Source organism: Triplophysa rosa, linkage group LG18 (assembly GCF_024868665.1).
Source record: "Triplophysa rosa linkage group LG18, Trosa_1v2, whole genome shotgun sequence".
Classification (NCBI taxonomy): Eukaryota; Metazoa; Chordata; class Actinopteri; order Cypriniformes; family Nemacheilidae; genus Triplophysa; species Triplophysa rosa.
Window position 1 is genome coordinate 8716684 of NC_079907.1, and position 26993 is coordinate 8743676.

The following is a 26993-nucleotide window of genomic DNA, read 5'->3' on the forward strand; positions in this document are numbered from 1 at the left end:
AATAGGTTTGTGAGTTTAAATAAGCCTTTTAGAGGTTGGATGCATTGACTTTTAGATGGGCTGCATCTATTAAAAGCACACATTTTTGGTCTGGAGGTCAACTTACTCTTCTCTGAAAACAGACCCGCACTCTCTCAGCTAGTGATGCTTGCGCCTCATTGATCAGAGTCTGGTGCAAAATGCCCATCCACCCGGAAACAAGCAAACAGATGCAACAAACACAGAGCGAAAGCCATTCCTTTGTGGAGTAAAACGATAAGAAGAGCATATGGAATATTTCAGTGGGGACAAAAATGATAAATTGAATAAAATGTTGACATTGACATCTTTCTCTCTTTTTTTTAGCGAGAAGAGGAAGCTCCAGGTGAACATTGTCAGCCCCATTCATTGCAGTATGAATGGAAGAAAGTGCACTGTCGTCGTGGAAACCAAGATCAACCAAGCGCAGCCAGACTTTACCAAGAGCCGATCAGGATACATTCTCTCAGTGCCAGGCAACTAGGGGACGGGGGTACAAACAGTACCTGTTGACGGGACATTAACAGCAGGGTATCACCTGCTTTACACATGTCAAAACTTTTGACTCAGATATAAAGCCATACTTAATTTGCCTGATGAAAGGCCAGAAGGAATATGTTTTTTGAAATATGGAAAAGTTTGTCCTTAAATTCCAAACTTCTACTCTGATTATGCACAAGATAAAACAAGATTGATCCTTAAAGAAGATTCACCAGACCTGGATCCATTTATTTATTAAACATTACAACCAAAGAAGAAGGTAGCAGGATACGCAGATCTTTAAAAATATCAAACCCATGTTTTGACATGGTAGCGTTTTGTTCTTAAAGGGGAATGTCTTGGTTTTTGATCAGTTCGTGTGGGATTAAGAATAGTCATGCGAATGTCCCAATGTGTTGCACAGATCAGCGGCGGGCTTGAGGTCACTGCTGAAATTTGTTAATACGAGAGGGATATGTTGATCATATCCTCAAACACGTAAACGCTCTTGTAATTTAAAGTCTTTTTTCTGCATATATCTGGTCATTTATAGCTAAGCCGAATACGTAAATACGGAAGTAACGCTTATGTAATGTACTGTATACACTATATATAACGCTCTAAAAAAACGTTGGGTTATTTCAACCCATCATTGGGTCAAACATGGACACCGTTGGGTTAAATTTACCCAGAATATGGTTACATTTGATCCAAAAATGGGTTTGTGTTGAAACAACCCAGCATAGGTTCATTTATAACCCAACGGTTGGGTTTGTCCATTTTTGACCCAACGTTGGGTTGAAATAACCCCAAAATTTTTTAGAGTGAAATCGTAGGAGGTAGGAGAGAACTGTCATGTATTCAGATATTTCTTTATGTTGGACAGGCAGGAACAAAGAGCAAGAAGTTGAGCATCAGGCTGTTTAATTTTCTTTTTTTAAAGAACATTTTCTCCATTTTTCAAAAACAGGCCAGTCGGCAATAGAAAAGTCCCTTTCAAAGGACACACCAGGAGAAATGGTTCTCCGTAAGTCACTTTGCCCATTCTTTGGCACATAGGAAATAAAAGAATTATTTAGCACCCTGCTTATATTGGAATGATGAGACACTTTCTTGTTTACAAAGACTGAATTTAAAGTAGCACAAAGGCAGCAGCCGATCTTATATGAGCCAAAAAGGACAAGAAATAATGTGTGTTTCACCTAAACACACAAGACGAGGAAAGTGACGTCAAACTACACATCAAAGAAGGAAAGATGATCAAAGCACGAAAAGTTGCCAAACTAAAAGTTGACTGATGGTCTTCATTTCTATATATTTTCATCGTTGTCTAATCATGTCTGTGGCCGATAGTTACGTTAAATCTGATCTTTTTTTTAAATCTGTTCATTATGTTTTTTTTCACAGCCAAAAACATCACTAAGCTCCCATCCGTAGCATCTATCCACACTGTCATGTGATTAATATGGGAGATAATGGATCAGAACCACAGCCCTCCACCAGTGATCCTACCCAGTCAAAGTTAAAAAATGCTTCAGCGCAGGAAGTATTGCTGCAAAATTGCACACTCCCACTCCAGGCATTCTGGCATGCTCGTTCTCTCTGTCCCTGAATTCTCTCTCTTGACTATTGGCCTGGATCGGTTAAGTGTGTCCGTGAAAGTAGAAGCCCAGAGTGCTGCTGGGAAGATAAAGTCAGACACTCTTCCCCATCTCTTACACTAGGCCTGGCCCACAGGCAACAGACAGTCAACTGGCAGATTCTTTACCGGTCTGGAGGTCTTAAAACTCTGCCAGGAAGGTGAAGGTCGAAACATAATAAATAAACTTGACTTTTTTACAGTAATAGGCCGCTTTTCTCAAATCCAGTGCTGGTAGATGCATAAAAATGTGTGATGTGTGAATACAAGACCTTTATAAGTAGGACTTATATAATTGTTGGGCGTTAGATTGTAGTTTTTGATCTTTGTTCTGTGGATGGAGTCAGTCTGTTTCTGTCAGTGATAGTCGTTCAAAATAACGTCTTTCACCTTGCTGTGAACCTCACAAATGCAATTTAAGTGCCGAATAATTTCATTCCCAGGTAAAATGTGTTTTATGTTGCTTAAATTGTTGTGTAATCGTACATGTTCGTCTTGGTTAATATTGGCAACCTGGAGATGTAGTTTGATCAATCTATGTGCCTATTTTTATACCTCTCCTATTTAAGTAATATATTAATTTAAAACAAAATGCTAAGACATTTTCTTAGACCAAATCAAAAAGAAAATCCTATGCAGCGTCTTTAAAAACCTTTTTTTTTCATTTGTATTATTAATGCAAAATCTTTAATTAACGCATTTGTTCATTAATTTGCAGAAAAAAGTTCCCTTTTTGCAAACCAAACCAAATGATGTACTGCATTGAAACCATATTATTGATTTTTGTTAATCAAATAAACGCTGTAGCAAATATCTGCTCCTGAAAATAAACATGCCCCTGAAGTGTCTGCTCTGACGTGTTTGCTTCTCTATGATGTATTGTGATTATTACATTGATTTGCCCCACAAGGTAAAAAGACTGTAAATCCAGGAGAACAGATGTTCACTGCTGGGAGGCTGATGATGTTTTGAGTCAATCCTCTCAGACTGAAGAGAGGTGACAGCGGATTTGCTGGCATATCTGGAAGGTCACATGGTTCACACACTGACTGTGTTTAGTGTCAGTCAATGTCTGATTCTGCTGGTTCTTGGCTTCACGTTGCATATAAAGTGTGGATCAAAGAACACAATCTCACTAAATATAATTATGTTCAGTTGGGACGGAGGACAGGTTAACAAACCTATTTATGGATGTACAGTAGTTCAAAACATCTCTCTGTGATACTATGTGAGGTTAGAAAAGGACATTACGTTGGTGATCTGCCAATTTTCATGTTGCTAAGCTGCAGTTATGTCATGGCTCTGTACCAAAATGTGACTCATTACAATTTGGACAGTGCTAGCCCGGCATAACAGTGTTATTATGGAGATGTCAGCTGCAAAACCCCAGCAAATACTGATCATTTCCTTGAGAAACCACACCGTAAGCTGTATTTAACCATCAGTGCATTTTATTTCTCATCACAGTACAAAAATAAATAAAAATAAGCAGGAACGAAATGAAAAGGTTACATCAACAGAGTTTTGTCTTTTTTTTAAAGAACAAAAAGTTAACAGATCAGGACCCGTCCATCATGTCAAACTCCAGCCCAGCACTAGAGTACTACCATCTAAAACTCTGTTTCTAAAAAATCAACTTACACACGTCACATTCTTCTATACAAATAAGCTCGCGCTCTCGCACCCATGCGGTCATTTTTTGTAACACTGTTTAGGTTCAGTTCTACAAAGAATTACGCAAAAAGATACAGAGAGAGTTTGACAGGAGTTTTCATCTTTTTTTAAGGACTATTTTGTGATGCATGTGAAAAAATGGCACGTTTTTGTGGCCTGGGGCAGGTGATAGCAGGCGAGCTTCAGACCCCATCGAACCCCAGCGGGCTCCTCAGAAAAAGTGCAAGTCCCCTTTGCTGCTAGTGTCTACACCTTTCCTGGCGCTTTACTGAACAAATGATTGGCTTCCTTAACCTTCACGCACACCTTTTGTCCCATAAAATAACGCAGCACAGTTCATCTGTCCATCCCACTGCTCTGGGACAAAATCTGTCATGAGATCAACAGGCTTTTGCATGAATCATCAAAGAGAGATGTAATGTTTGCTTATATGACTGTCACATTCTTTTTTTTCTTTTTCTTTTTTTGACTCGTAAAGAAAAGATACAACTAGTGAAAGAAAGCATGCACAAGTTAGCACTGTTGAAATGTTTTAAGTAGATCGTATAATATTCAGTCACCCCATGATCGTGGTCGGGTTTTTTTATGTGGTTGCGTTTGTCAGATTTAGAGTTTATGTTTTTTCATGGAGTCTTAAAGCAGCTTTTGGAAAGATGGCATGTATTTAAAACTCATTTCCCTATAAATCTGATAACCATGTACAGGTTATGACCTGATGCTCAACATGGTTTTTGCTTTGTGTTTTCTGGTTGAAACTGTTTAGCTCCAAAAATAGACCACATCTCATCCAATTTAATGCCGGGGAGCTTGTTGTCATCAGCATTTGGCTTTTGCTGTCACAGGATGAAAACTGACGCTTGCTTTTGCAGTGCTGATATGTAGAACATCCCAACAGTACTCCACAGAGAAATTGGTTTCAAGTATTAAACTTGGGTTGAAACCGATCATCTGTCGCTATGATGAATTACCCTTGGTGTTTGTCAGATTTAAAATGGTAAACCTATGCTCTTAGATGTTAGCGTTAAAGAATTCATCCAAATGCAAATGTGCATCCACCACAATCTTCATCCTCACCAAAAGGTAGCCATCAACCTAAAAGTTGTTTTACCATTTTTACAACAACCTTACTAAATCTCTAAATGCAAGAGAGCAATGTGTGAAAATAAGCAATAAATAACAATAAATTACGATTTCTTTAGATACTCATTAATGACAATCCTACCGTTCCAAAGTTTGCCAGCCTTTGGTGTGTATTTTTAGACCTACGTGATTTTCATCAAAAGTATGGCACTGTTTATGATGCATTTACATGATGGTTTTCTGTACACGGCCCCCTCTGAAACTGAGTATTGACTAAAACAAAACAATGGCTCATTGAAGCAGGCATAGCTACTGTAGAGATTTGTACTTTTTCTTAAGTCATTCCCTAAACACGTATGCAGATGGCTTTACAAATCAATTTTAACACCATCCAGATTGTGTATGCATTCAGAAGAATACAGTTAAAAAAGACAATACAGTAAAACAAGCTGTAAAGCTTTAAAGAGGTAAGCCACAGGAGAGATCTGTTTAACTCTGTGCATGGATGAAAATAAAGTAGGTCTTTCCTACAAATGTGCTGACAACCGCCACTGTGCAATGCTGGCCCATTCTAAGAGTCATTCTGTGTGGCTTACGTTCTATATCTGCCAACATAAACACGCTTAACCTTTCACATTTCTAAAGTTCATACAGAGACTTTGCAACAGTAATTAATTTTTCGTTCACCGAGTGTCCAGTTTCATGGATGATGCAAGAATCCATGTGCGTTGACTGTGAATCAATAAGTCTTCTAAGTAAATTGACCGTGGTGGACCGATCCGGCAAGTGGATCCGATCTTGGCGCCAAGTCCCAAAATAAGTTGTTCTGCAGCTAAACAGCAGCTCAAGTCCTCTCCACATTCATAGCTGTGTGTTTTGTTCTTTTTGTCATGTCGCCTCTTTTGAAGTCTTTCCTATCAGTGATTTTTAAATGTCCGCTGCTTCTGATTTTGGTTCCACTCCAGTCTGGCATTTTTCCTTCAGGTCCAAAATTCCCATTGCTAAAAGTGAAGAAAGCCTTGTGTGCGAATTGAAAAGACATAGACTACATATGCTTAATCCTATTAAAAAAATGCCAGAAGAGAGTGGCACCAAAGAGTTCTCCACAACCCCTCACCGATCCAGGCCAATGAGCAGACGACTCCTCTCCTCCTCCTTCTGGCTCTCATTCTTAAGGTCTGCGAAGACCTGGGTGAAATAGTGAGGATCAGAGTTGATCTGCAGCATCTTGGCGCTCATCATGTTGATGATGGAAAGACAGCGGTCCCAGAACGTCTCCTTGGAGGTCTCCACCAGGAATGGCTTGAGAGGGTAGGAGATTTCATTGCCCATGTAAGAGTAAGACAGGTAGAGGCAGGTCAAGAGCACGGCCTGCAGCTCATGCTCCGTGGCCACCTCGGAGGAGACCACGTCGCGGCAGAGCATGTAGACGAAAACCACGTTGGCCGGGGTGATGAAGCCCTGGTCCTGCCAGCCCTGAAGCAGCAGAGAACGATCCACGCTTCGCAGCCAAAGCACCGGGTCGGTGGGGGAGAGGTGCTTGAGCCTGTAGGATCTCCGGCACAGGAACTCCCCCAGACACCTCAGCAGCTCGCTGGTGGAGGCTTGGACGATCACCCTCTTGGGAGTTCCAGGTACAGCATTGGAGTTAGAGAGAGGTGCCTTCTTAACAGAGGAAACTGTGTTGTTGGAATTTTTGGAGCCTTGGTTCGATGGACTCGACTGGTCCTTGGTAAAGGAGGAGAGGTTTGCACAAGACTGTGACTTCTTGAGGTTCTCATTGTTGAGATGGGAAACATTGTTCTGGTAGGTGGTGTTAGGCTGCACCTTCTTGGAGCCTTTTTTCTTGGCCGACACGGCTACTATCCGTTTCCATGGCAATACGTTGATGAACGGGTGCCGTTTCAGGTTCTTGTCTTTGGCGTTCTTGCTGTTCTGAACGGCTGTGTAGTGGCCCACGGTAGCCGGGCCATCCTCAAACAGGGCAGCCTTACGGTAGCTGGGAGAAAGCGATAGCACGGTTCCCATGGCACCAGGAGAGGATAATCAGAACCTGAAGGTTATGGGTGAGCTAAAGAAGGTGCCAAGGACTGGAGCTGAGGACTTGCCCCGCTGCTTCCTGAGACTCGCTCAATCTGTGTTAGACATCCAAATATAGGTTGGTGCTCTATTTAAAGAAAAATGGTGTCGTGATGGATGAGGGCTGCAAAGCCTGTAGGGAAAAAAATTATATGTCAACAGTGTCTCTGGCGAACTCACATATAAAATGTATAGAGTTTGTTTTCTTGTAGAATTTTAGCTCTGCAGATCTTTTATTTAATACAACAAATAGTTCAATGTTAGGTTTTATTACGATTTTTTATGTTTTAATATGAAATGTTACAAGACATGTGCTGCTGCACATGCATATTAATGAATATTAAACAGTAGTAATTGCTATCTATGTAATTTATTTGCTCACTTTAAAATGTTTTTTATTCTTTCAGTTGATTTGCTAACGGTTTTTCATCGTTGTCCTAATTTTGAAGGTTGTAACCTAATGTTTTCATTTCGAATCAGGCCATTTAAGAGCCAAAGCACTATGCAGTCATATAAAAATAGGCCTCATAAAATTATTATGTCGTAGATTCAAATATGAGGCTTGAATTCTTTATTCCCTTGCAGACACAACTAAATCCATAAAGTCTTCAGATGTACAGTTGCTCGAAATATATATATAAATTATTAACATATGATTTTACACTTAAAACGTCTTAACTAAAATTCCACTTTTTACGCTGTACTCTCCAGTCAACATATTTAAAGGCATCGCCATCATTCCGCGTTCAGTGTTTACGATTCTCATGAAGCCTAAACACGCGGATTTCATCGTATCACCGTTCGTAAATATGAGTAAAATTAAACATTTTAATATCTCAATCAATAAATGTTTATAGATGTTTTAATAAATCACAAAAAACAAAGAAAAGAAAGGATCGTTGCGTCTATTGCGTTCATAAATATATCGGCTACTGTCCAAGGTTCTGAAAATGTGCGCGCCCTCACTGCCATGTTTACATGAGAAAGACATACCACCATACCTAACCGTTCATTACTGAACATCAACGTCAATTTAACAAAATCATAATATCATAAAAACATGATATATAAGTAAGAAAAAAAGAAAAACAAAATAAATCAAGACCAAGCGTCTTTATAATCTCGTAAATCAAGCCGACAATTCCTCTTTGAAAACTGTAATACCCAACTATACCAACCAACAACCGACAAAATAATCGCAAATCAAAGCTACGAATACAGAAGCTGCGTAGAGATGCTGCATACTTACAGGAACCTGCTGTCCACCACGATGCTTTAGAAAAACAAGCGCCGCAGTAATGGCTGTCTGGGTTTATCCTTGATAAACTGCGCATCAAGGAGATACAAGATCCAGACCAAGGAATGGATTACATATAAAGATTGTCAGGTACCAATAAAATAAAAGCCTTTATCAAACAAACACAAAAATCTTCACGCCTTGTCAGAAGTCTCTGTGGGCGCTCCAGTGGTCTAGGGATACTGGATACCTCCTTTGGTTGGGGATGCTGAGGACTGTGAAGCTGTGCTATTGGTCCACAGCAGCAGAGACGCCGTTCAGTTTGATGTTGTGCTGTCACCACCGTCCGGGAATCGCGCAGTGCGTACTGCTTTTAGAAAACCTTTGCTACAGCGTCTCCATGTGTCCATATTCCTTGGTGCTGTTTTTCTTACTGCTCCACTTCAAAGCATGCAAAACTTTTTGTGTGCTTTAAATGTAAATTATGTTTAAAGTAAATTTAAAAGTAAATAAAATAAACAGACTAGATATTAAAGTTTATATTTAAATACATACATTATAGAACGTATAAAATAAATAATTTACATTTTCCTTAAAACAACATTTTATCTTATAATATTGTTTTAATATTATGATACATTCTAAAAAATACGAATAAATTATGATTCTAGTTTTAATATATAGGTCTTTATGTAATATCCTATTATAATAATTGTGTTTTATTTTTAAAAATCAAAGTTCCAAATGGATGTAAATGATCCTCTATTAGGTGCGGTGTTGATAGGGATAATACTTATCCTAACAATTTTTTGAATCAAAATTTTAAAACAATTCAGCTCTGTATATACCATTTTAATATGCGTTTAGACCAAGGGTTTCTAGCAGTTTTTTATCTGAAATTCAACTTAGAAAGTTTAAAGGTTAACCACTCCGTACCATCTTGCATCACAAAGATGATATTGTAAATACAAGAAAAAAAGACTACAAATCCCACGGTTCCCCAACACGCACGTCCGCTACGCTTTTCCGGTTTGCTTCGCAGAGGCTTTTGGGTAGTGAGAGTTTTGAATAGGGAAGATGGCAGCCGCGGCAGTGGTGGAGTTTCAGAGAGCTCAGTCTCTCATCAGCACAGACAGGAACGCTTCTATTGACATTTTGCATTCAATTGGTAAAAACTCTTCAAACCTTTTTCTAAAACTTGATTTTTCACTCTGCACGTCTACTTTAAAGCTTTATTATTAGGGAGATTGGGAAGCCATGAGCCGGTGCTGACTCACTGCACATACTGTGTGTATGCGTGCGTGTCAAAACCTAATAAGTTGCCTCTCTAGAAAACACATTTGGCAGTCATAGGCGTGTTTGTATATTTAAAATAAACGTTTATCCCTGACGGCATGTTTAGGATATTGTAGGCGTGCGCAAGCGTTTATATTCAATGTTTGAACGCGTCTGTGATGTTGCAGATCGCTGTCTATGTAGACAGCTCAGTAGGATAAGAGACACGGCCACTGTGTGTGGACAGTTAGCCTGCGATGTTAGCCACCAATCCAGGCCAGGGCCCTCTGTTACATATAGTTATGCTTTAGTTGTTTATCAATTTTAACTAAAGTGATAGACGTTTATTTGTAGAATGGCTAACGTAGTTTTCTTGTGCTGTTTTATAGCCCCCCCCTCCTAACAAGCGTTGTCATTGTTTAATGTTTTGGCTGGCTTGAAATTAGCTGACATTTATTTTTTCTTTTGTTGAAAAATCTTAAATGTTTATCTTGATTATAAATCGTTGCTTCTTAAGTCTGACCGTGCGTTTTTAGTTTAAGTAGTTTGATAAAGAGTAAAGTGACATGTTTTTTTTAGCTTAAATCTGTCAAGTCACTTTGGCTTATGAAGGATGGTTTGTTTTTCGCAATTTGAGATCTTCTGCTTTTGTGCTTGTCTGTAGTTTCTCTCATTATATGAAACTGGGTTTCCTTTTTCTCACAAGGTTCTGTTTATTGTTTTTCTGTGTTTTTTTTTCTTATTTAGGCATTGTTGTGTCACAATAATATATGTCTGTCACTTTAACTATCACTAGTATAATTTCTGATAAATAATTGTGTTGTTTTTCATTTGTTTTTACGAGTTGTTTCCAAAATATGTTGCTTACCACGGAACAAATAATTATGGGACTTTTAACTTGTTTATGATATGTACTTGTTTGTATTTTTGAGGTAATACTACTTAAACTGCATTCATTTCAATTCTTTATAGATTTTATATCATTGCTGTCCTTTATGAAACTTCAGATGTCCAAATTTGCATCTTTTTCAGGAAATTGAAAAAACAATGTACTTTAAATGATTAAAAACGGTGTTGTCAAAGTTGAAAAGCACTTTTTAATACTTTTTATTGGTTAGATATTTGCAAAACCCGGTGACAAACATAAAGGGTGCACATATGAATGATTTATCGGGGAAACAAATAAAAATCGCGAAATATGGAGTTGCAAGGTTTCCGAAGCACAGCAGTGATATGTGACTGCACTTTAAGGCCAGCTCTAATTTTGCTGTAACTTTATATAGTTACAAAGAATCTTGAATACTTGATTTGGTTTTATACATGTAGTGTGACTTTTAAAATCTCCCTCAAACATTCAACACACTTGTGTTCTAACTTTGTACCTTCACTTTCATTGATCTTTAAAGTGAGGCGAGATGTTCAGGAGGATGATGAAGAGGCGGTTCGTGTCAAGGAGCAGAGCATCCTGGAGTTGGGCAGTCTTCTTGCTAAGACTGGACAAGCTGCAGGTAGGAATCATCCTCATCTTGGGGTCTAACCTGTATGTCTACTGTTAAAATGTTTAACCTATACATTGTTTGATCTCTTTTAGAGCTTGGAGGCCTGTTGAAATTTGTGAGGCCTTTCCTAATCTCTATAAGCAAGGCAAAAGCAGCACGCTTGGTGCGCTCACTCCTAGATCTTTTCCTGGACATGGAGGCAGCTACGGGCCAGGAGGTCGAGCTGTGTCTGGAGTGCATCGAGTGGGCTAAAGCTGAGAAGAGGACCTTCCTCAGACAGGCCCTTGAGGTAACCATGTAGAAACATGTAGAATCTTAGTATACGTTTTAAGGATTTATTCAACCGTTTTTAATATATATATATATATATTTTTTTTTTTCGTCAGGCTCGCCTTATTTCACTCTATTTCGACACTAAGAGATACCAGGAAGCCCTGCAGCTAGGTAAAAATATAGAAAACAAGTGAACACTTGCATATCTGGATGCAACTTTAAGATTATATTATCGTTTCTATTTCCTCAGGCACCCAGTTGCTTCAGGAGCTGAAAAAAATGGATGACAAAGCTCTGCTGGTGGAGGTCCAACTGCTGGAGAGTAAAACCTACCATGCCCTCAGCAACCTGCCCAAAGCCAGGGCTGCCCTTACCTCAGCCAGGACCACCGCCAATGCCATTTACTGTCCACCAAAGCTCCAGGCGGCTCTCGATATGCAGTCAGGCAAGTCTTTCTAAATGTCTCTATAAAGCACAAGTGTATTTATGAGCTAGCATCACGTTGGTGACCACTGCACTTGTTTGGTTTAGGTATTATCCACGCGGCTGAGGAAAAAGATTGGAAAACGGCCTATTCTTACTTCTTTGAGGCTTTTGAGGGCTACGACTCTATCAACAGCCCGAGGGCCATCACAGCACTTAAAAACATGCTCCTGTGCAAGATCATGCTCAGCTTGTGAGTGAGATAACTGCTTGCAGTTTATCCCTGCGTGTGTGTGGGAGGCCACAGGATAATGCATTGTGTTTGTGCTAGTTAGGCCAGGCTCTGTTATGTCACACCACCTTACGAAGCAAAATTTAGACTCTCAGTTCTTCTTAAAGCGGCAGTCCGTAGGATTGGCCTCATTGTCGCCATCTCAGTTTGTAATTGCTACTGCAGGTGATGTGCGGAGATATTTCTTTGCGTGAGTTGTGATTCGGCGCTGCTCAACTGCGCGGATGAGTCTGATGTTTTGAGTCGTGGCCTGTGACAGTGCAGCGGTGAGAATCTTCACTGTACATCAGTAGCGCATAATAAACACAGATAACATGGCAGACGATATAACACGAAACAAATAAGAACATAAACAGACACAAATAGCGCAAATGGAGGCTGTGTTGAAGTGTTTTGATATTATTTCGGGTTCTGGGTCATTTTGTTATTTCTCATGGAAACTCCGATCCCCGAACGCGGGTCTCAAATTCTGACAGGCACGGTCATAAATCATTGTACATCATACAACTTTATATACTATATGCAAAGCCTTGCCATCATATCCGGGATATAAGTCTGTAAATTTGAGTAAAATCACAGGCTTCACTTGTCCGTGCTAATGAAATACAGATGTGGGGAGGTAATTTCTAAATCACACGAGCCGAGGTCCCCAGATAGTACTAATCCCAGGCGAATAGGTCTTGCATTAAATTTATCATAATGAACATAAAGAGAGAAAGAACAACCGACGAAACTGTACCCGTCTATATTAACACAACAAGTGCACTACGGTTTTTGTGTTATCTATTGAAATATTAAAAATTTGTCTTACGTGTTCAGAAGAAATAAAGCGATCCGTTTACAATCCTTTCAGATCACGGAGTTCCCGCCATCTTTGAAATGCCCTGCCAATATTAATTTTCGCACGAGTCCGATCACATTCCCTGTTTCTTTGTAAACCGTTTTCAGTTCGTTCTTTCTTGTTTTTCACAAATGATGAATCCCCAGATGTCAACACTGTTTGGCGTTTAAAAGTAAAAGTATTAAACGCCGCCATAAATAATACTAAACGTTGTATGAAATCCTACCCAGCAGTTGTGAGTACACGCTACAAATCGCCTGTCACTCGTAGCATATACGCGCTGGCTAGCAGCCGGATCCTCTTCGTTCTGTGTACGAATGTGACGAAATGACGCACAGACAAAAGACACCATATAAGGATCTCCAGAAAAGTCAACCCGACAGGGCAAATTACAAACCATTATTACAAGCGTTCCGTGGTGAATCCAGCAATGGTAGTGACACAGTTTTAAACACCGTTCTTTCATGTACTTGCTCAATAATTGGTTTTAGCAAATTTTTACTCCAAAAAACTTGCGGACTGCCGCTTTATGTGCATTTTCATAATGCATAGCCCACACACATAATAACTTGTGTTTGGTCGATAAAGGTACAAAGTATAAGTATAAAGTGTTCTAAAGAAATATAAAGCCAAGGTGATTGATCCATTTGTAGTTTATCAGTTTTGCTTTTTCAATCTCACTATACATATATAATTTTTTTCAGGCCAGAGGAAGTTCAAGCCTTGATCGGTGGCAAACTGGCTCTACGATATGCAGGAAGACAGGTAAGCTAATGAAAATTCAGTATTCTACTATACTGTGCTGTACCAAATTTGATATAATATGAAAAGAAGTTCCCTACGTTGGTTGAATAGCTTATCTGAATATCATTAGCAAAAGCAAGTGTCTTGTATTTATGGCCTGTAAATCGTCTCCTCCTCAGACTGATGCACTGAAATGTATAGCACAAGCTAGCAAGAACAGATCATTAGCAGACTTCGAAAAGGTGGGAATTTGAACTGATGTCAATTGGAGAAGATGCAGAAACGATCCTGCTGTCATGCTCAGCTTTTTATTTGCTCTTTCATGTTTGAAGGCTCTGACAGAGTACACTAAGGAACTGAGGGATGACCCCATCATCAACACACACTTGGCCAAACTTTACGACAATTTGCTGGAACAGAACCTCATTCGAGTCATTGAGCCTTTTTCCAGAGTACAGGTATGTGTGTGTGCAGAGCTCCAATGTATTGATTTTCTAAAGGGATTTCTTATAATGACCTATTTCATAAGAGACTTGTTTAATTGTTAAACCCATTTCTGAAGCTTGTTTTTTTCTTTTCAAGATAACGCACATAGCAGGTCTCGTCAAACTCTCAAAGGTATGTATTCTTTTGTCAATACTGTTTTAATTTATACAGGAGCATTAATGTAGGAGAGCTAGATATAAAGTGGTCTTACGTGCCATTTTTTGTGGTTCACAGGATGATGTTGAGAGGAAACTGTCACAAATGATCCTGGACAAAAAGTTTTATGGTAAGTCTAATTTTAAAAGGAACCTTGGGTATAGAGAGATGTATGGCTTAATATATTAACAATGGCATTGACTTTATAAATGAAAAAACAGTGTAACCGTCACAGTATTCATAAACCATTTTTTTTGCGTCAAAATCCGTGACGTCAAATGGTTGCCATTTGGTTCCCATGATGCCACGGGAGCTGAGCAACGGTCAAATTTCAAAAGTAAATCAAATAAATATAGCGGAAAACTTTAAGGTGGACATCCGTTTTTAATGTAAGTGCCAATAAATGAATTTCTCGTGATATGTTTTTATAAATGCTCATGTATAGGTTGTTGTTAAAACGTCATAGGTCAAAGAGCATACGGGTCACATGACCATATAACATGGCGGACGCCATGTATGTCCGAAATGTATTCATACTACACCCACTCATACTATATAGAACGTACTGTTTTAACGGCCGATAGGTAGGTACTTATTTAAATTCAGTACGTACTATCACAGTATGTTATTTTGGACGCAGCGAGAGCGTCTGTTCAAGGTAAACGTGCATTAAATCATAGTTTTAAACGACTGTCTTTAAGACATTTAAGACCATTTAAGACATCAGCATCCACCGTAATCGCATACTTTATACAATATGAGAATATACTGATAAACACAATAATAAGCACACGTGAATATTAGTCCCCGTCAGCTAATGACAGAGAGAGAGAGAAGACAATAACGTTAGGCAACTGATGTTGCTAAATCAACATCTGGATAAAATGCATTTTATAATGGCTAAAAACATTGTGTATATAATAAATTCGAAATGATTTTGGTTATTAATATGTATGTTTGTATTGTTTCTGAGCAATAATATTAAATTATATGAAAATACACCTAATAGTGTCTTTATTTTCTTTATTATTTTAGCATTATTTGCGTGCAACCATTTTACGTCATTGAACAAGAACATGGCGACCTCCTTAGGTTAGGTTTTTTTTTAAAGAATTGAAACTGCTTGATGTGTTTCTAACGACAAATGCAAGTAGTGTTTGGCCATTACAACCTATTAAGCCATACATCTCTCTATACACTGGGTTCCCTTTAAACGTCTTCACGTTTTTAGTTGTATTGATGAGCAGCTGTGTAATTTTTTTAACCTGTAATATATATCTTTATTAAATTTGTAACTAAAACAAGCTGGTAAAAAGTCAAATATGAAATACAAAAAATGTGTCAGAGCAATGGTTTCATGGTAAATGTGCAGATGGTGTTTATTCTGGGTGACGAAAGTCCTGTCTGCAATGTGTCCTGATCCATTTGCCACAATGTTCTTTTATCCCTTCAACGTGTTATTAAAGGAGTAGTTCACTTTTAGAAAAGCCCCCATTGACTTTTGATAGTAGGAATAATTATTTTCTTTAGTGAACTTATTTTAAAGTGAACTACTCCTTTAAATAATAGGCACTAAAGGCACTAAAGGTGATGAATGGTTTTATTTTATCTGATGGCTTATAGGCATCCTTGACCAAGGTGAAGGCGTGCTTATCATATTCGAAGAACCACCTGTGGACAAGACCTATGAGGCAGCTCTAGAAACCATACAGAACATGAGCAAAGTTGTGGATTCGCTATACAACAAGGCTAAGAAGTTAACATAGGTAAATTGCATGCTGAACGCATACTAAAGTCATGTTAGTTAAAGGAAGTTTTAAATGCGTTTTCTTTTTCTCTTTAATCCCACAGAATAAACACGGAAGCTGCTGTTGTGTGAAATGGTTGTGTGTTTGCCCTTGTGTATGTTTGTATGGCCAATGTGTGGAACTTTTTTCTCACAGCAAAGGGACAACGCTAAATGCAACAGGATCTCCTAAATCCCGGTTGAGAGTTTTTAACGTCTCTTTTCTTTAAAACGGACAATTTCATCTTTCTGATATCCTGAGTTTTTCCCCCTCTCTGTATCTCTTAACGGCCAATGCAGGCCATCAGGGAAAGTTGTACAACTACAAAAAATCCTATAATGTCATATAGAAATGTATAGCTCTTCTACATTTAAAGTTTTTTAATTACAGCAACTTTGTGATACAAAGACTCTCGGGTTTCAGTTATCTGTGGTTCACTGGTTGTTTTGCAGTAGTACATATCTTTCTCCACCCCTTTTGTGTTTTATGGATGTATGTACTGTCTGCTTCTGGGTGAGATTTAAAGGTTCTTGGCTGTAATGGGTTTGATAGGCTCTGTAATAAGCACAGTTGCCAATCATATAACGACACTAGAAAATTATTTTCTAAGTTCATATGATCAAGAATATTGCTTGTCGTTTACTTTCTCAGTACACTGTTTTTACGGTTTTGTATTTACAGTTTACTGTTTGCCAAGTAGGGTGGTTATTAAATGGCCCCAATCCCAATGTCTTTACTCTGATAAAGTACTTCTTTCAAAAGACAGTTTTGTCTGCACTGAGATTTGATTCTTATGCTCTTTTCTGATCAGCATCTCAATGCAAACTTTATTTGTTTGCCAGCAATAGAGCACCATTTAAATATCCTAAAAGTTGTTTTTCATGATATTTTAAAATTCAGTGTTTTGTATGTTTTTAAATAACTCATTGCTTTCCTAACAATTTAAGCATTCAGACTTATTTTAAAAATAATTTATGATCCCACATTTCTCTTAAGTGTGCAATTATAATTAATACAAAAAAAAAAAGAGAACGGTTGGGGAATGGTGTGTTTAGGCAACTCTTTGATGCCAAGTGTTGTTTTAAGGGCATCTTGCATGTGTTTGTATTTGATTTGTAATGGCAATCCAGCATTGATCATCAAGCATTTAGTGTGATATTAAACACTTTGAAGGTCATTTATTCTTGTGACGAAATGAAAATGTGGTGGCCCACAGTTTTTTCTATACCAAGCTCGAATTTGTAGGTATTGACATCTTGGTCGGCAGATTTCACTTCGATCAAGTGCTAAAAGTGTTAAAATTCCATATGAGGTTACTGGTTTTAAGGGTAATATTTCTTGCTTGTAAAAGAATATAACGGCATTTTGCCTTTCTAAAGCCAGTTACGTTTGCTGTTTAACACAATTGTGTTTTCTTGTTAAGAGATGAGTGAAAACATAGGACTGCACCAGAGCCTATAAAATTTACAGTCCCATAACTGAACGAGTGCCAGGGAGGACATGACTAAAGATCAATAAAATTCAATAATACAAAAAGGCAAACACGCTGTTTTATAATGAGGCCAGCAGAGGGCAATACTAAATTAATAATGATAAGTTAAATCACGTGCTGTAATTCAGGTACATTTATTGTACTTTTATTTTTCCTTAGTTCACAATAGTTTCTTTGAGCGAAGAAAATCTGTAATAAACGTATGTGATGAACCTTTATTTTGAAAAAGGAAAGGTACTCGACTGACAAGCAGTCATTAATTATTGTTATATTTTTGTTAAGCTTTATATTATAGATTTGTTCATTTTTTTTTTTTTTGTTAAATTGTTCTGCACTGCGACTAAATGTTGTTACAAAGTAATCGCAGACTATCATCGAGAATGGTGTTTGAAATATTGAGCTCAAGGAATGGGCGGACTTTTAATTTGACACTGTGAATGTCCAATTTTTGACAGAACATTGTTGTGGATTTTCTCACCCTTCACTCTACAACAGCTACTTAGACAAACACTGTAATGAAACGAAATCATACACGTGTTATGTTATAAATATATGTTATAAATACAGATACGTATAAAAATGACTCCGCAGCGAAGAAGAATCATTAAAAGCTCAGAAAGTAGCGCCAATGACAAAAAAAATAAGAGGTAACGTAATAATTCCGGTTTCTGAATCTTTAAAAGCCCATATACAATTTGCATTGCAACGCGCTCAGCAGTATCAGTATTGCATCTATATGCATAACCTTTAAATAAAATTGTAGAAGGAAGTCGAAAATGCATGGTCTGTATTTCAATGCTTAATTTTCATGTGCCATTTGGCAGTCGAAAATATTTTATAGCACCTGCCCGTTCATTGCACTCTAACGTTAATAGGTTGGTGTATCATTACTGGTGTTTCAGGGGAAATTCACAGAGACAGGCCTCATTCTGGAGGCATAATGTGAGCATTCTGATGATGCTTGGAGCCAGTGGGTTTGTGAGCTGGATATATTTTACATGGACTGATGAATTGACGCACACCTTGGTTTCAAGAGTGGAGATCCTCACACAGCCAAGAGTCTTCAATGTTGACTGCTCGGAGGACTACAAGAAGTACAAACTCTTTCCAGGTATGTAGGGGATTCTTCTCACACTTTTCTGCAAATAATTCAACTCAAACTGCATGACGATGCGAATAGTCTTTTTGTGAAAAATAAACCTCAGGTGTGGTGTTTTGAACTTCAAAAACGTAAACTTTCAAATTTCTATATTTCTTATTGAATTTTTAATTCATTCAGCATTCAAAATCATTTTGTTAGTGATATTTTACTTTTTACATATTCATTGGCAATTGTTCACTCCTGTTTATTTGTACAGCTAAAAATAGCCCATACAAATATACACAAATAAATAAATAAAAACATGTTCCCAAAAGTGTGGTTGTTGACATTCAGCTTTCACAGAACCTCTAGTAACGCTTTGTTTGAAGTCATCACCTGTGCATACCATTGGGGTAAAATCATGAAGTTAGATTTGGTGGAAAGCCAGAACTGTGATTTTACAATCTGAATTCTGCCACATGGGACTCATTACTACACCTCACACCATCTTCACAAAGCTTTAGGCATCACAAACAAAGCAAATGCTGAGATTAACAAGCCGTCCCTTGGCTCCAGTTCATCCCACACTATTTACACCAGTTGTAAATCAGCAGTGGGAAAATTCAATGGCCCGAAGCTGACTGGAGCAGTTTGCAGTTTTTGGAACTTTTGGAACCTGCTTTTCTAAGTCTTTCTACATAGAAAACCGACATAATAGCCCAATAAAGACTCTTAACTAAAGGTGCTATCTCTTTAAGATGAGTCATTTTGCACGCTGTTTTGCCAGAATGTGTCATAAGTATAAGAGAGAATTTGGCAGGGCCTTGAGTTAATTGAATCAGTGTCGTAATATTAAACAAGTTGATATGAAAGAGTGATGCGTTCTGTCCTCAGGTTGCACCCCAACAAAATGCGGCAGAGCCATTTCAGACAATGTTGTGACTTTGGAGGAGGCACGAAAGCTTAGAAGGTACACACACACACACACACACACACACACACACACACCCCACGACAGTCTGTTAGACTGTATTAATTACATATGAGTATGCATTATGTACTCATAGACTTCCAGTTGAGATAAGATTTATGATTTCACCGATTTATGAGCCTGTTTTCAACAGTTCGGTCCTCACAAGAATAACCACACCTGTGAAAACACAGACAAGCATCTTGGAACGCTATACACTGAAAGTACATGTGTTTTACTTTGTTCCACAGGTTAGCTGAACATGGTTTATCACTGGCTGGATCAGATGGTGGGGTGAGTAGACTCTTTTCAGGTTCACGTGCTTGTGTCCACATTTACAGTACATGTAAATGTGCAGCAGCTGGTTAGGAACACAAGAGGGCAGTATACACAATGGTTTTGCATGGGATCACAACTATGTTTTTCTATAATGCATCTAGATGCCGTGTTGGCACCATATAGTTTAGTGTGATTGAGCTTCTGCAGGGAAACACTTTCATTATAATAGTTCACTCAAAAACAAAAGTGCTGTTTAACTGTGCAAACGTAAATGACTGTTTTTATCTTTTCTATATAGTGAAATTAACGAAGGACTGGCTACCACATGACAGAAAAAAGCTCTAGATGAATCACACCCAGTGGTCCTATGGACTTAAAGGGATAGTTCACCCAAAAATGAAAATTCTGTCATCATTTACTCGCTTTCGAGTAGTTCCAAACATGTATAATTGTATTTGTTCTGATGAACACAGAGAAAGATATTTGGAAGAATGCTAATAACCAAACCAGATCTCACCCCCCATTGACTCCCATAGTAGGAAAAATTACTTTATAATTTTTTTGTTCCGTTGAACTCAAAATAAGACATTTTGAAGAATGTAGGACAGCAAACAGTTCTGGGGCACTTTTCACTACCATTGTATTTTTTCCTACTATGGTAGTCAATGTGGGGGGGTATCTGTTTGTTTTGTTCTGTTTGGTTATAAGCGTTCTTCCAAATATCTTTCTCTGTGTTCATCAGAACAAAGAAATGTATACAGATTTGGAACAACTCGTTGAGAGAATTTTCATTTTTGAAACACTCTTTTATTCCAAGTGTTCTAAAGCCACAGCATTGTCAGGAATGGACTAAGAAAGCTATTTCTTTAAATATTAAAGGGACAGTTCACTCAAAAATAAAATTTCTGTGATAATTTACTCGCACTCAAGTTGTTTCAAATCTCTATAAATGTCTTTGTTCCGATGAACACAGAGAAAGATATTTGGAAGAATGCTTGTAACCAAACAGTTCTTGGACCCCATTGACTACCATAGTAGGAAAAATTACAACGGTAGTCAAAAGTGCCCCAGAACTGTTTGCTTTCCTACATTCTTCGAAATATCTTCTTTTGTGTTCAACAGAACAAAGAAATGTATAAAGCAATTTTTCTTACTATGGTAGTCAATGGTGGCCAAGAACAGGGGCATTGTTCCAAATATCTTTCTCTGTGTTCATCGGAACAAAGACATTTATAGTGATTTGGAACAACTTGAAGGTGAGTAAATGAAGACAGAATTTTCATTTTTGGGCAAACTGTTCCTTTAAATGTATTAATGTATTAAACATTGATATAACAAATGATATTACATTTTTATAGCACCAGAGAAGTGAATAAACAAACAATTTTTGTTTGATTCATTCGAGTCAGATTTTTTTAAAATGAGTTTGATCATTTCAATCATAAAACCAGTCTGATTGCTTTTTATTTTTGGGTGAACCATTCCTTTAAGAGAGGAATGTGTATAAATAAAATCATGTACATTACTCAAAATTCTCATTTTTAAAGTGTGAAAGCAACTTTTGAGCATTTCGTGGAATCACAGCACGCCATAATCAGCATTTGGTAAAATGAGATTTTATGGTTGTAAAGGATTAAGCTAAACTCCTTATTAAACGGTCTGAATGTCAACAAGTGGGGCAGAGAAACCTCAGCTTTATTACATTTTGTTGCATACAGGCATCCATCCTGGACCTTCACTCCGGCGCTCTATCGATGGGCGAACAGTTTGTGAACGTCTACAGGTGAGAATTCCATCAAAGCGAGGCTTTGCATGCGGCTGGGCATCAGGAAGCCACGTCAGCAGCAAAGGGAACATCAGTGGCAGGTTGATCTGTCACAATCGCAGCTCTGTCAGTCTGTTTTTTAGGTTCAATTCATGTGCACAATGTACCCCCTTGGGCCAGAGAAGAGAGCAGAAATCAATGGTTTCAGTGATGAAATGGCTTTACCTCCGTTTGCTTAATATCTTTATCCCTGGCACCTGGAATTCCTTCTCGTTTTATTTTAAGAGCTTTACACGTTTGTGCCCACACATGCACATGCTGGTAACATGTTTAGCGCTGGCGGTTGTAATATACAGCTGGCATGAGTTGGCAGGCTCGTGGTGACGCTTTGTCTTTGTGTGTGTGGATCTATCAGTGTGCATGTTTTGATGTGGTGGCATTATCTGAGTAGCTGCCATCCTGCGTTTGCTTATGGAGTGTTTGGTACTGGTTTTGTTTTATCTGACGCGATGCTTTTTATCCCCAGATATTTTAAGGATCAGATAAGAGATGTTTTCACCGAGGACGATTTTCTACTGTATAGGTGAGAGATTTGTAAATATGGCCAAAAGTATTTTAAAAATGGATGCGAGTGTTGATATTGACCTCTGAACTCCACGTTTTATGCTCTGCTATGAAACAGAGATGTCCGTGGGCGAATTCAAAAGGCAATAGCTGAAACGTTCGGTCTGAACTTCTCAAAGATGTACCTCACCAAACCCACCTTCTTCTCTCGCATCAACAGCAGCTCTGCCAAAACCACTCACGACGAGTACTGGCATCCTCACATCGATAAGGTAACATGAACACCAGACACTTTAACATTGAACTCATATCTCTGGAATTTTTGAGAACTCTTCAGTGTTTACGCTACAACCGGTGTTCTGAAACTGCCAATCACGTCGGTTCTCTCAGAACAGGGACCAAAATATCTTCATGCACTCAAGCCCAGATGTTTTGAACTAGCTTTAATAGGCCATATTATTGCAAATTTGACATTTATAAATAAATAATGCTTCGCATCATATTATTTCAGTGACTAGCAAAATACAACAGGTCTTTATAAATGCATGTCTTGGGAGGCATATAGTATGTTAAAAGAAAACAAAAAGGACTCGAGTATGAATAATAAAACAGGATCCATATTCACAATGTAAGCGCTCATCGGCTAATTCATGCACATATGAAATTTGTTGGCTCTTAGTCCCTTTGGTTCAAGCATATTTGAAAATCTCAGATTTTTCATGCATTAAAGATTGACACGCTCAACAGCGTTTGCATCCAAAGCAATGATGTTTGATAGAGAAACGTTTCGTCTTGAACTTTTTCATCTAAAATTTTGTTCATCACATCGGCATTGCCTTAAAAAGACATGTTTTATTTTTTAAACAAAACAGATTGCCTTATGCGTAATGCTCCTGCATCACTTTTGAACTGTTGAAATGAGGTCTGGAGGGAATCTGAAATCAGTTTGGTCCTCATTTATGGCTGGCCTTTTAAAATACAGCTTTGATCTCAGAGTTGGTTGTACATGTATGCATGTGAGTGATTCAGGGTCTTTCAATCAAAAGCTCATTTCACTTCGCTGGCAGGATTCGCATGCATGACTGTAATGCATCAGAGGGATAAACTGCTTATATTGAAACAAATTGTGTTCAATTGTTTGTTGCGTTTTCGTGTTCCTTTGTGTTTGTGCACGAGAAACGAAAAGATAAACAGACATTCCAAATGTCAGTTGTAGCTCTCACTCCACATTACATCACTGTACCTGTTTGCTTTGCTTAGTAATTTCTTTCAGAAGTGTAATTGACATCATCGGTTGTCATTTGTGACCCTGGACCGTAAAACCAGTCCATAAGTAGCACGGGTATATTTGTAGCAATAGCCAACAATACATTGTACGGGTCAAAATGCTCGATTTTTCTTTTATGCCAAAAATCATTAGGAGGATATTAAGTAAAGATCATGTTCCATGAAGATATTTTGTAAATTTCCTACCGTAAATATATCGAAACTTTATTTTTGTGAGTGGACGCAGCAAAATCACGAACGAAAATGGCCAGAAACACGCCTACAAACTTCGCTCGCTGCTGCCCGCTCTTTGGGAATTACCCACTCAAGTTTGGTATCTGTGTAAAGATTCGAATTTCCGTTTTCAGGTTAATCTACTCTCCACAACGTCATTACAGCAGTAAGCCAATAGAGCGTTAGAACAAACCTGTTTCTTCTTAGCAACGGCCTGCTACAGCAGCTCTGATGGACCACTTTAAAGGCGATTTTCTCAATATTTTTATATTTTGCACCCTCAGATTCCAGATTTTCATACAGGAATTGTAATATGCTACAGTAGTTTGGGTTTGCTTATGTGTAGTGGGATGATATTTTGGTGTTGACGGAGTAATAAAAAGGAAAATTAAGCGTTTCAAATGTTAAATGTACACCCATTGCAGTAGGTGTGTGTGGAATATATTTCTTCGTGGAAATAGTATGTTGAAAAGTCAGAGCAGTCTTAATGCAAGCTTAGGTTAACAAAAATGTAACTTGCAGAGAAATGATGCCCTTGTGGTTTGGGCTCCTTAAAGAGGTTCTCTTTATAAAGCAGAACATGTTTAAATCCCAGGGACACTGTTAAAAACCTACCCTGCTGTTTTATGCAAAGTCAGGAAATCTTGGGCTTTACCTGAGGGTTGCACTTTTTGATTTCTCCATTCTAAATTACAAAAATCACAGCAATTAAAAACGTATGAATTATTGAATAAGGAATGAAAGCGTTAATCTGCTCAATGGAGAATTGTGTTGTTTGTTTTTAAGACAACCAAAAACTTAGTTCTTTTTATTAGAATGCCCTAACTTAGAATTAAAAATGAAACCTTCTGAATAATATTTTAGCCTCATGATGAGATTTGCTCAAGGTTGTAAAGTAAAATACATAAGTATGGTTTTAAAGATGTGTGTTTGTTTTGTACAGGAGACCTATGGATCCTTCGATTACACATCATTACTGTATTTGTCTGATTATGGTGTGGACTTTGGTGGTGGACGGTTTGTTTTCATGGACTCCAGCAGCAACAGAACCGTCGAGCCACGTGCTGGTAAATACACACAGTAACACTGGTTTCGCTAAATTGACGGGCAAATGACACCACACCGCTTCTGCATTATAAACTCCAACGAAACTTAAATCTGCTTTAGTCTATATTAGCTATTCATGAATAATAATGTGCCAAGCAAATAAGAGGTTTGTTACTGATTATTTTGTGTACCGTGTGTCAAGTTGAGTTAAAAACATCAATAAAAATGGTACATTATAGAACACAGATATATAGATTATAGTGTTGTGTCTTAGCGCAAAATAATTCGGCGTATTAATTAACACTTTTTCATATTCATGCGAGGCTCAAGCAACAGAAACTTTCTCCTCTGTCAGGCAGATTACAGCCTCACTCTGTATGGCTTATTTTGCAAACCTTCTGCGTGGACTTCTTTTGTTTTCTCAGCCTGGCATTTTGATAATGTCACCTGATGACATGATCCGTGAATAGCCGGCTGATTGTTTGGTTCTGCTCAAAGTAGCTGTTATTTTGACTTGTATGCCAATTCATTTACACTTCAGCTCTTTATTAGAATCTGTCTCTTTTGAGTGGATAATATGTGCTATTTTCCGACTCGGTTAAGGTGCGCTGGGACAAAGCGGCATTGTGCAATGAAGACAGAAACAGTCTTAAATCTTTTTTCCATTGCTTGCACGCATGGTGAGAGGCATTTGGCCACACAGCGTGATGTTTCTTATAACAGGTAAATGTAAGGGGTAATGCAGATCTGCTTTTGCACTTTTCCTTTAAATATGCACAGGTGCCTGAATTATTCAGAAGATATATAAAGAAAAGAATAAGTGTGACCGGTACAATGGAAAAATGGAAATTCTGTGATTTTTTTTGCATTAGTGTCACTTCTAGGATTAAAATACCCAAATGCATTATTCATCAGACCCCAGTGCTTTGCAGTACTGGAGCACCCCCTCCGTGCCCCTTTTCCAGCAAGGGTGAGAAGTTTTGAATGCCTTCCTCCAGCTTTAAACGAATTAGGAGACAGTGGGTTGGATGCGACAGCTGGAAAATGTTCCTGTTCACCGGGTGAGAGAATTGAGGTGCTCTGTCTGCGTGTTGATTATCCGTCAGGTGTGGCTGATGAGCCGGTGATCTTCACTAAAGTAATTATTACTCCGATGGATAACTGTGCAGTGCTTGCTCTAATTATAACTAGATTCAGACTGACAATCAACCTCCCTCTTTCACAAAGACGGAGAGGCGTGACAAATACCGGCCTGTTGAGAGATGCACAGATATGAGTGTGAAAGATAGTCATACATGAGGAGATGAGGTCGAAAATCCACTTTGGGTTTGTCACACAGCGAAAATTGAGGCCCGGCGCTGGGTGAATCCTGCGGGATCACAGCTGCTTTTTCTGATTCGAGAGCCGCAGAGGAGCAACGTGCTCCCGCCCCACAGAGCATCTCGCACAGTTGGCACCAGCTCAGGAGTTTGAGGTGACAGGTGCATTTTTTTGTGTCAGGTGGAAAAACAAAAGCTTGTGTGGCAGATGAAAGAGAACGCGCAGCTCGTGGGTGTTGATGTGCAGATACAGGTTTTATAAAAGAAATACTTTTGAAGTGAACAGTTTTAAAAATGTAACTTTGAGTTTCTTATGTAAACCCTTTAATTCTATATAGACATTCTGAAAAAGTGTTAAATTGCATATTATAAACAAGCACTTATTCCTACAATCCACGTTTTGTGGGCATACTTTAGTAGATTAATAATTTATTTATTTGCACTGTATTTCACTCAATTCGTAACTTTTTCCTTTTGAGAATTCCTTTACTGTGAATAAATGGAATACCATGGAATGCACTCACGTCATTAGAAGCAATGGAAGATTGGCTTTTTAATTCATACCTAATAAAAAAAAAGGAAAATAATGGTCTTAATCGTTATATTTTTAAAGCCTGTTTCGCTAATAAAAGTCAAACCTTCCTCTCATTTCGATGCAAACACTGTAACCAAGATTGAATTTTTCCAGCTCTAATACTCCAGATATCCACAGGCCTTCTCAAAGCTTGACAGATTAAGGCGTTTCAGATATTCCTCCTCCAATGCAGGTCACCATATACTGTAGCTTTCGGTTATTTTCAAGGTTTTGTGTTGTCCTCTCATAGTAATACTTTAATGAAATTCAGCATTACTTTAATAATCAATAACGGTCTGAAGGTTAGAACGAAGCAGACACAAATGCAGGTAATTTACATAAATATACATAAAATTTAGCAAAGGTCGCTTATTTCGTCTTCAGGTGAAGTGTACAAGATTAGACATGTGTAATTAGTG

At 38.2% G+C, this 26993-nt stretch overlaps 4 protein-coding genes across 6 annotated transcripts in view; 3 read left to right on the plus strand and 1 right to left on the minus strand.

Annotated features, from left to right (window-relative positions):
- The window catches only part of myo1d (myosin 1D), a 73760-nt gene extending 70748 nt beyond the window's left edge, over positions 1-3012 (plus strand). The window contains exon 22 of the mRNA XM_057357742.1: positions 346-3012. Coding sequence (XP_057213725.1) covers positions 346-502 — 157 coding nt within the window. The 3' untranslated portion in view covers positions 503-3012. The remainder of the gene's footprint in view (positions 1-345) is intronic.
- A 558-nt stretch (positions 3013-3570) lies between these two features.
- cdk5r1b (cyclin dependent kinase 5, regulatory subunit 1b (p35)) lies at positions 3571-8534 on the minus strand. The gene is made up of 2 exons (XM_057357746.1): positions 8220-8534; positions 3571-7103 (listed from the first exon to the last, which is right to left on the minus strand). The coding sequence occupies exon 2, from the start codon at positions 6917-6919 to the stop codon at positions 6005-6007; it is 915 nt and encodes a 304-aa protein (XP_057213729.1). The 5' UTR covers positions 6920-7103; positions 8220-8534; the 3' UTR covers positions 3571-6004.
- A 729-nt stretch (positions 8535-9263) lies between these two features.
- On the plus strand, positions 9264-17511 carry psmd11b (proteasome 26S subunit, non-ATPase 11b). Its single transcript, XM_057358259.1, has 13 exons — positions 9264-9375; positions 10889-10990; positions 11074-11270; positions 11368-11425; positions 11505-11699; positions 11786-11930; positions 13515-13575; positions 13734-13796; positions 13887-14012; positions 14137-14172; positions 14275-14326; positions 15820-15962; positions 16048-17511. The coding sequence occupies exons 1-12, from the start codon at positions 9285-9287 to the stop codon at positions 15960-15962; spliced, it is 1269 nt and encodes a 422-aa protein (XP_057214242.1). The 5' UTR covers positions 9264-9284; the 3' UTR covers positions 16048-17511.
- A 405-nt stretch (positions 17512-17916) lies between these two features.
- The window catches only part of uts2r2 (urotensin-2 receptor 2), a 57007-nt gene continuing 47930 nt past the window's right edge, over positions 17917-26993 (plus strand). The window contains exons 1-8 of one of the 3 annotated variants that reach the window (XM_057358264.1): positions 17917-18122; positions 18378-18586; positions 19451-19526; positions 19778-19820; positions 21524-21588; positions 22097-22153; positions 22253-22406; positions 24578-24701. In XM_057358264.1, the coding sequence (XP_057214247.1) occupies positions 18055-18122; positions 18378-18586; positions 19451-19526; positions 19778-19820; positions 21524-21588; positions 22097-22153; positions 22253-22406; positions 24578-24701 (796 nt within the window). In that variant the 5' untranslated portion in view covers positions 17917-18054. The remainder of the gene's footprint in view (positions 18123-18377; positions 18587-19450; positions 19527-19777; positions 19821-21523; positions 21589-22096; positions 22154-22252; positions 22407-24577; positions 24702-26993) is intronic. The other 2 variants (XM_057358262.1, XM_057358261.1) reach the window with 2 other exon arrangements.

What these genes read in the sequence shown, in the direction of transcription:
- psmd11b (XM_057358259.1), top strand. Translation starts at nt 9,285, where the DNA reads ATGGCAGCCGCGGCAGTGGTGGAGTTTCAGAGAGCTCAGTCTCTCATC. An exon ending in CCAGGAAGCCCTGCAGCTAG is followed by an intron (nt 11,426 to 11,504) that starts GTAAAAATATAG and finishes CTATTTCCTCAG; the next exon opens with GCACCCAGTTGCTTCAGGAG. An exon ending in CATTAGCAGACTTCGAAAAG is followed by an intron (nt 13,797 to 13,886) that starts GTGGGAATTTGA and finishes TCATGTTTGAAG; the next exon opens with GCTCTGACAGAGTACACTAA.
- cdk5r1b (XM_057357746.1), bottom strand. Translation starts at nt 6,919, where the DNA reads ATGGGAACCGTGCTATCGCTTTCTCCCAGCTACCGTAAGGCTGCCCTG.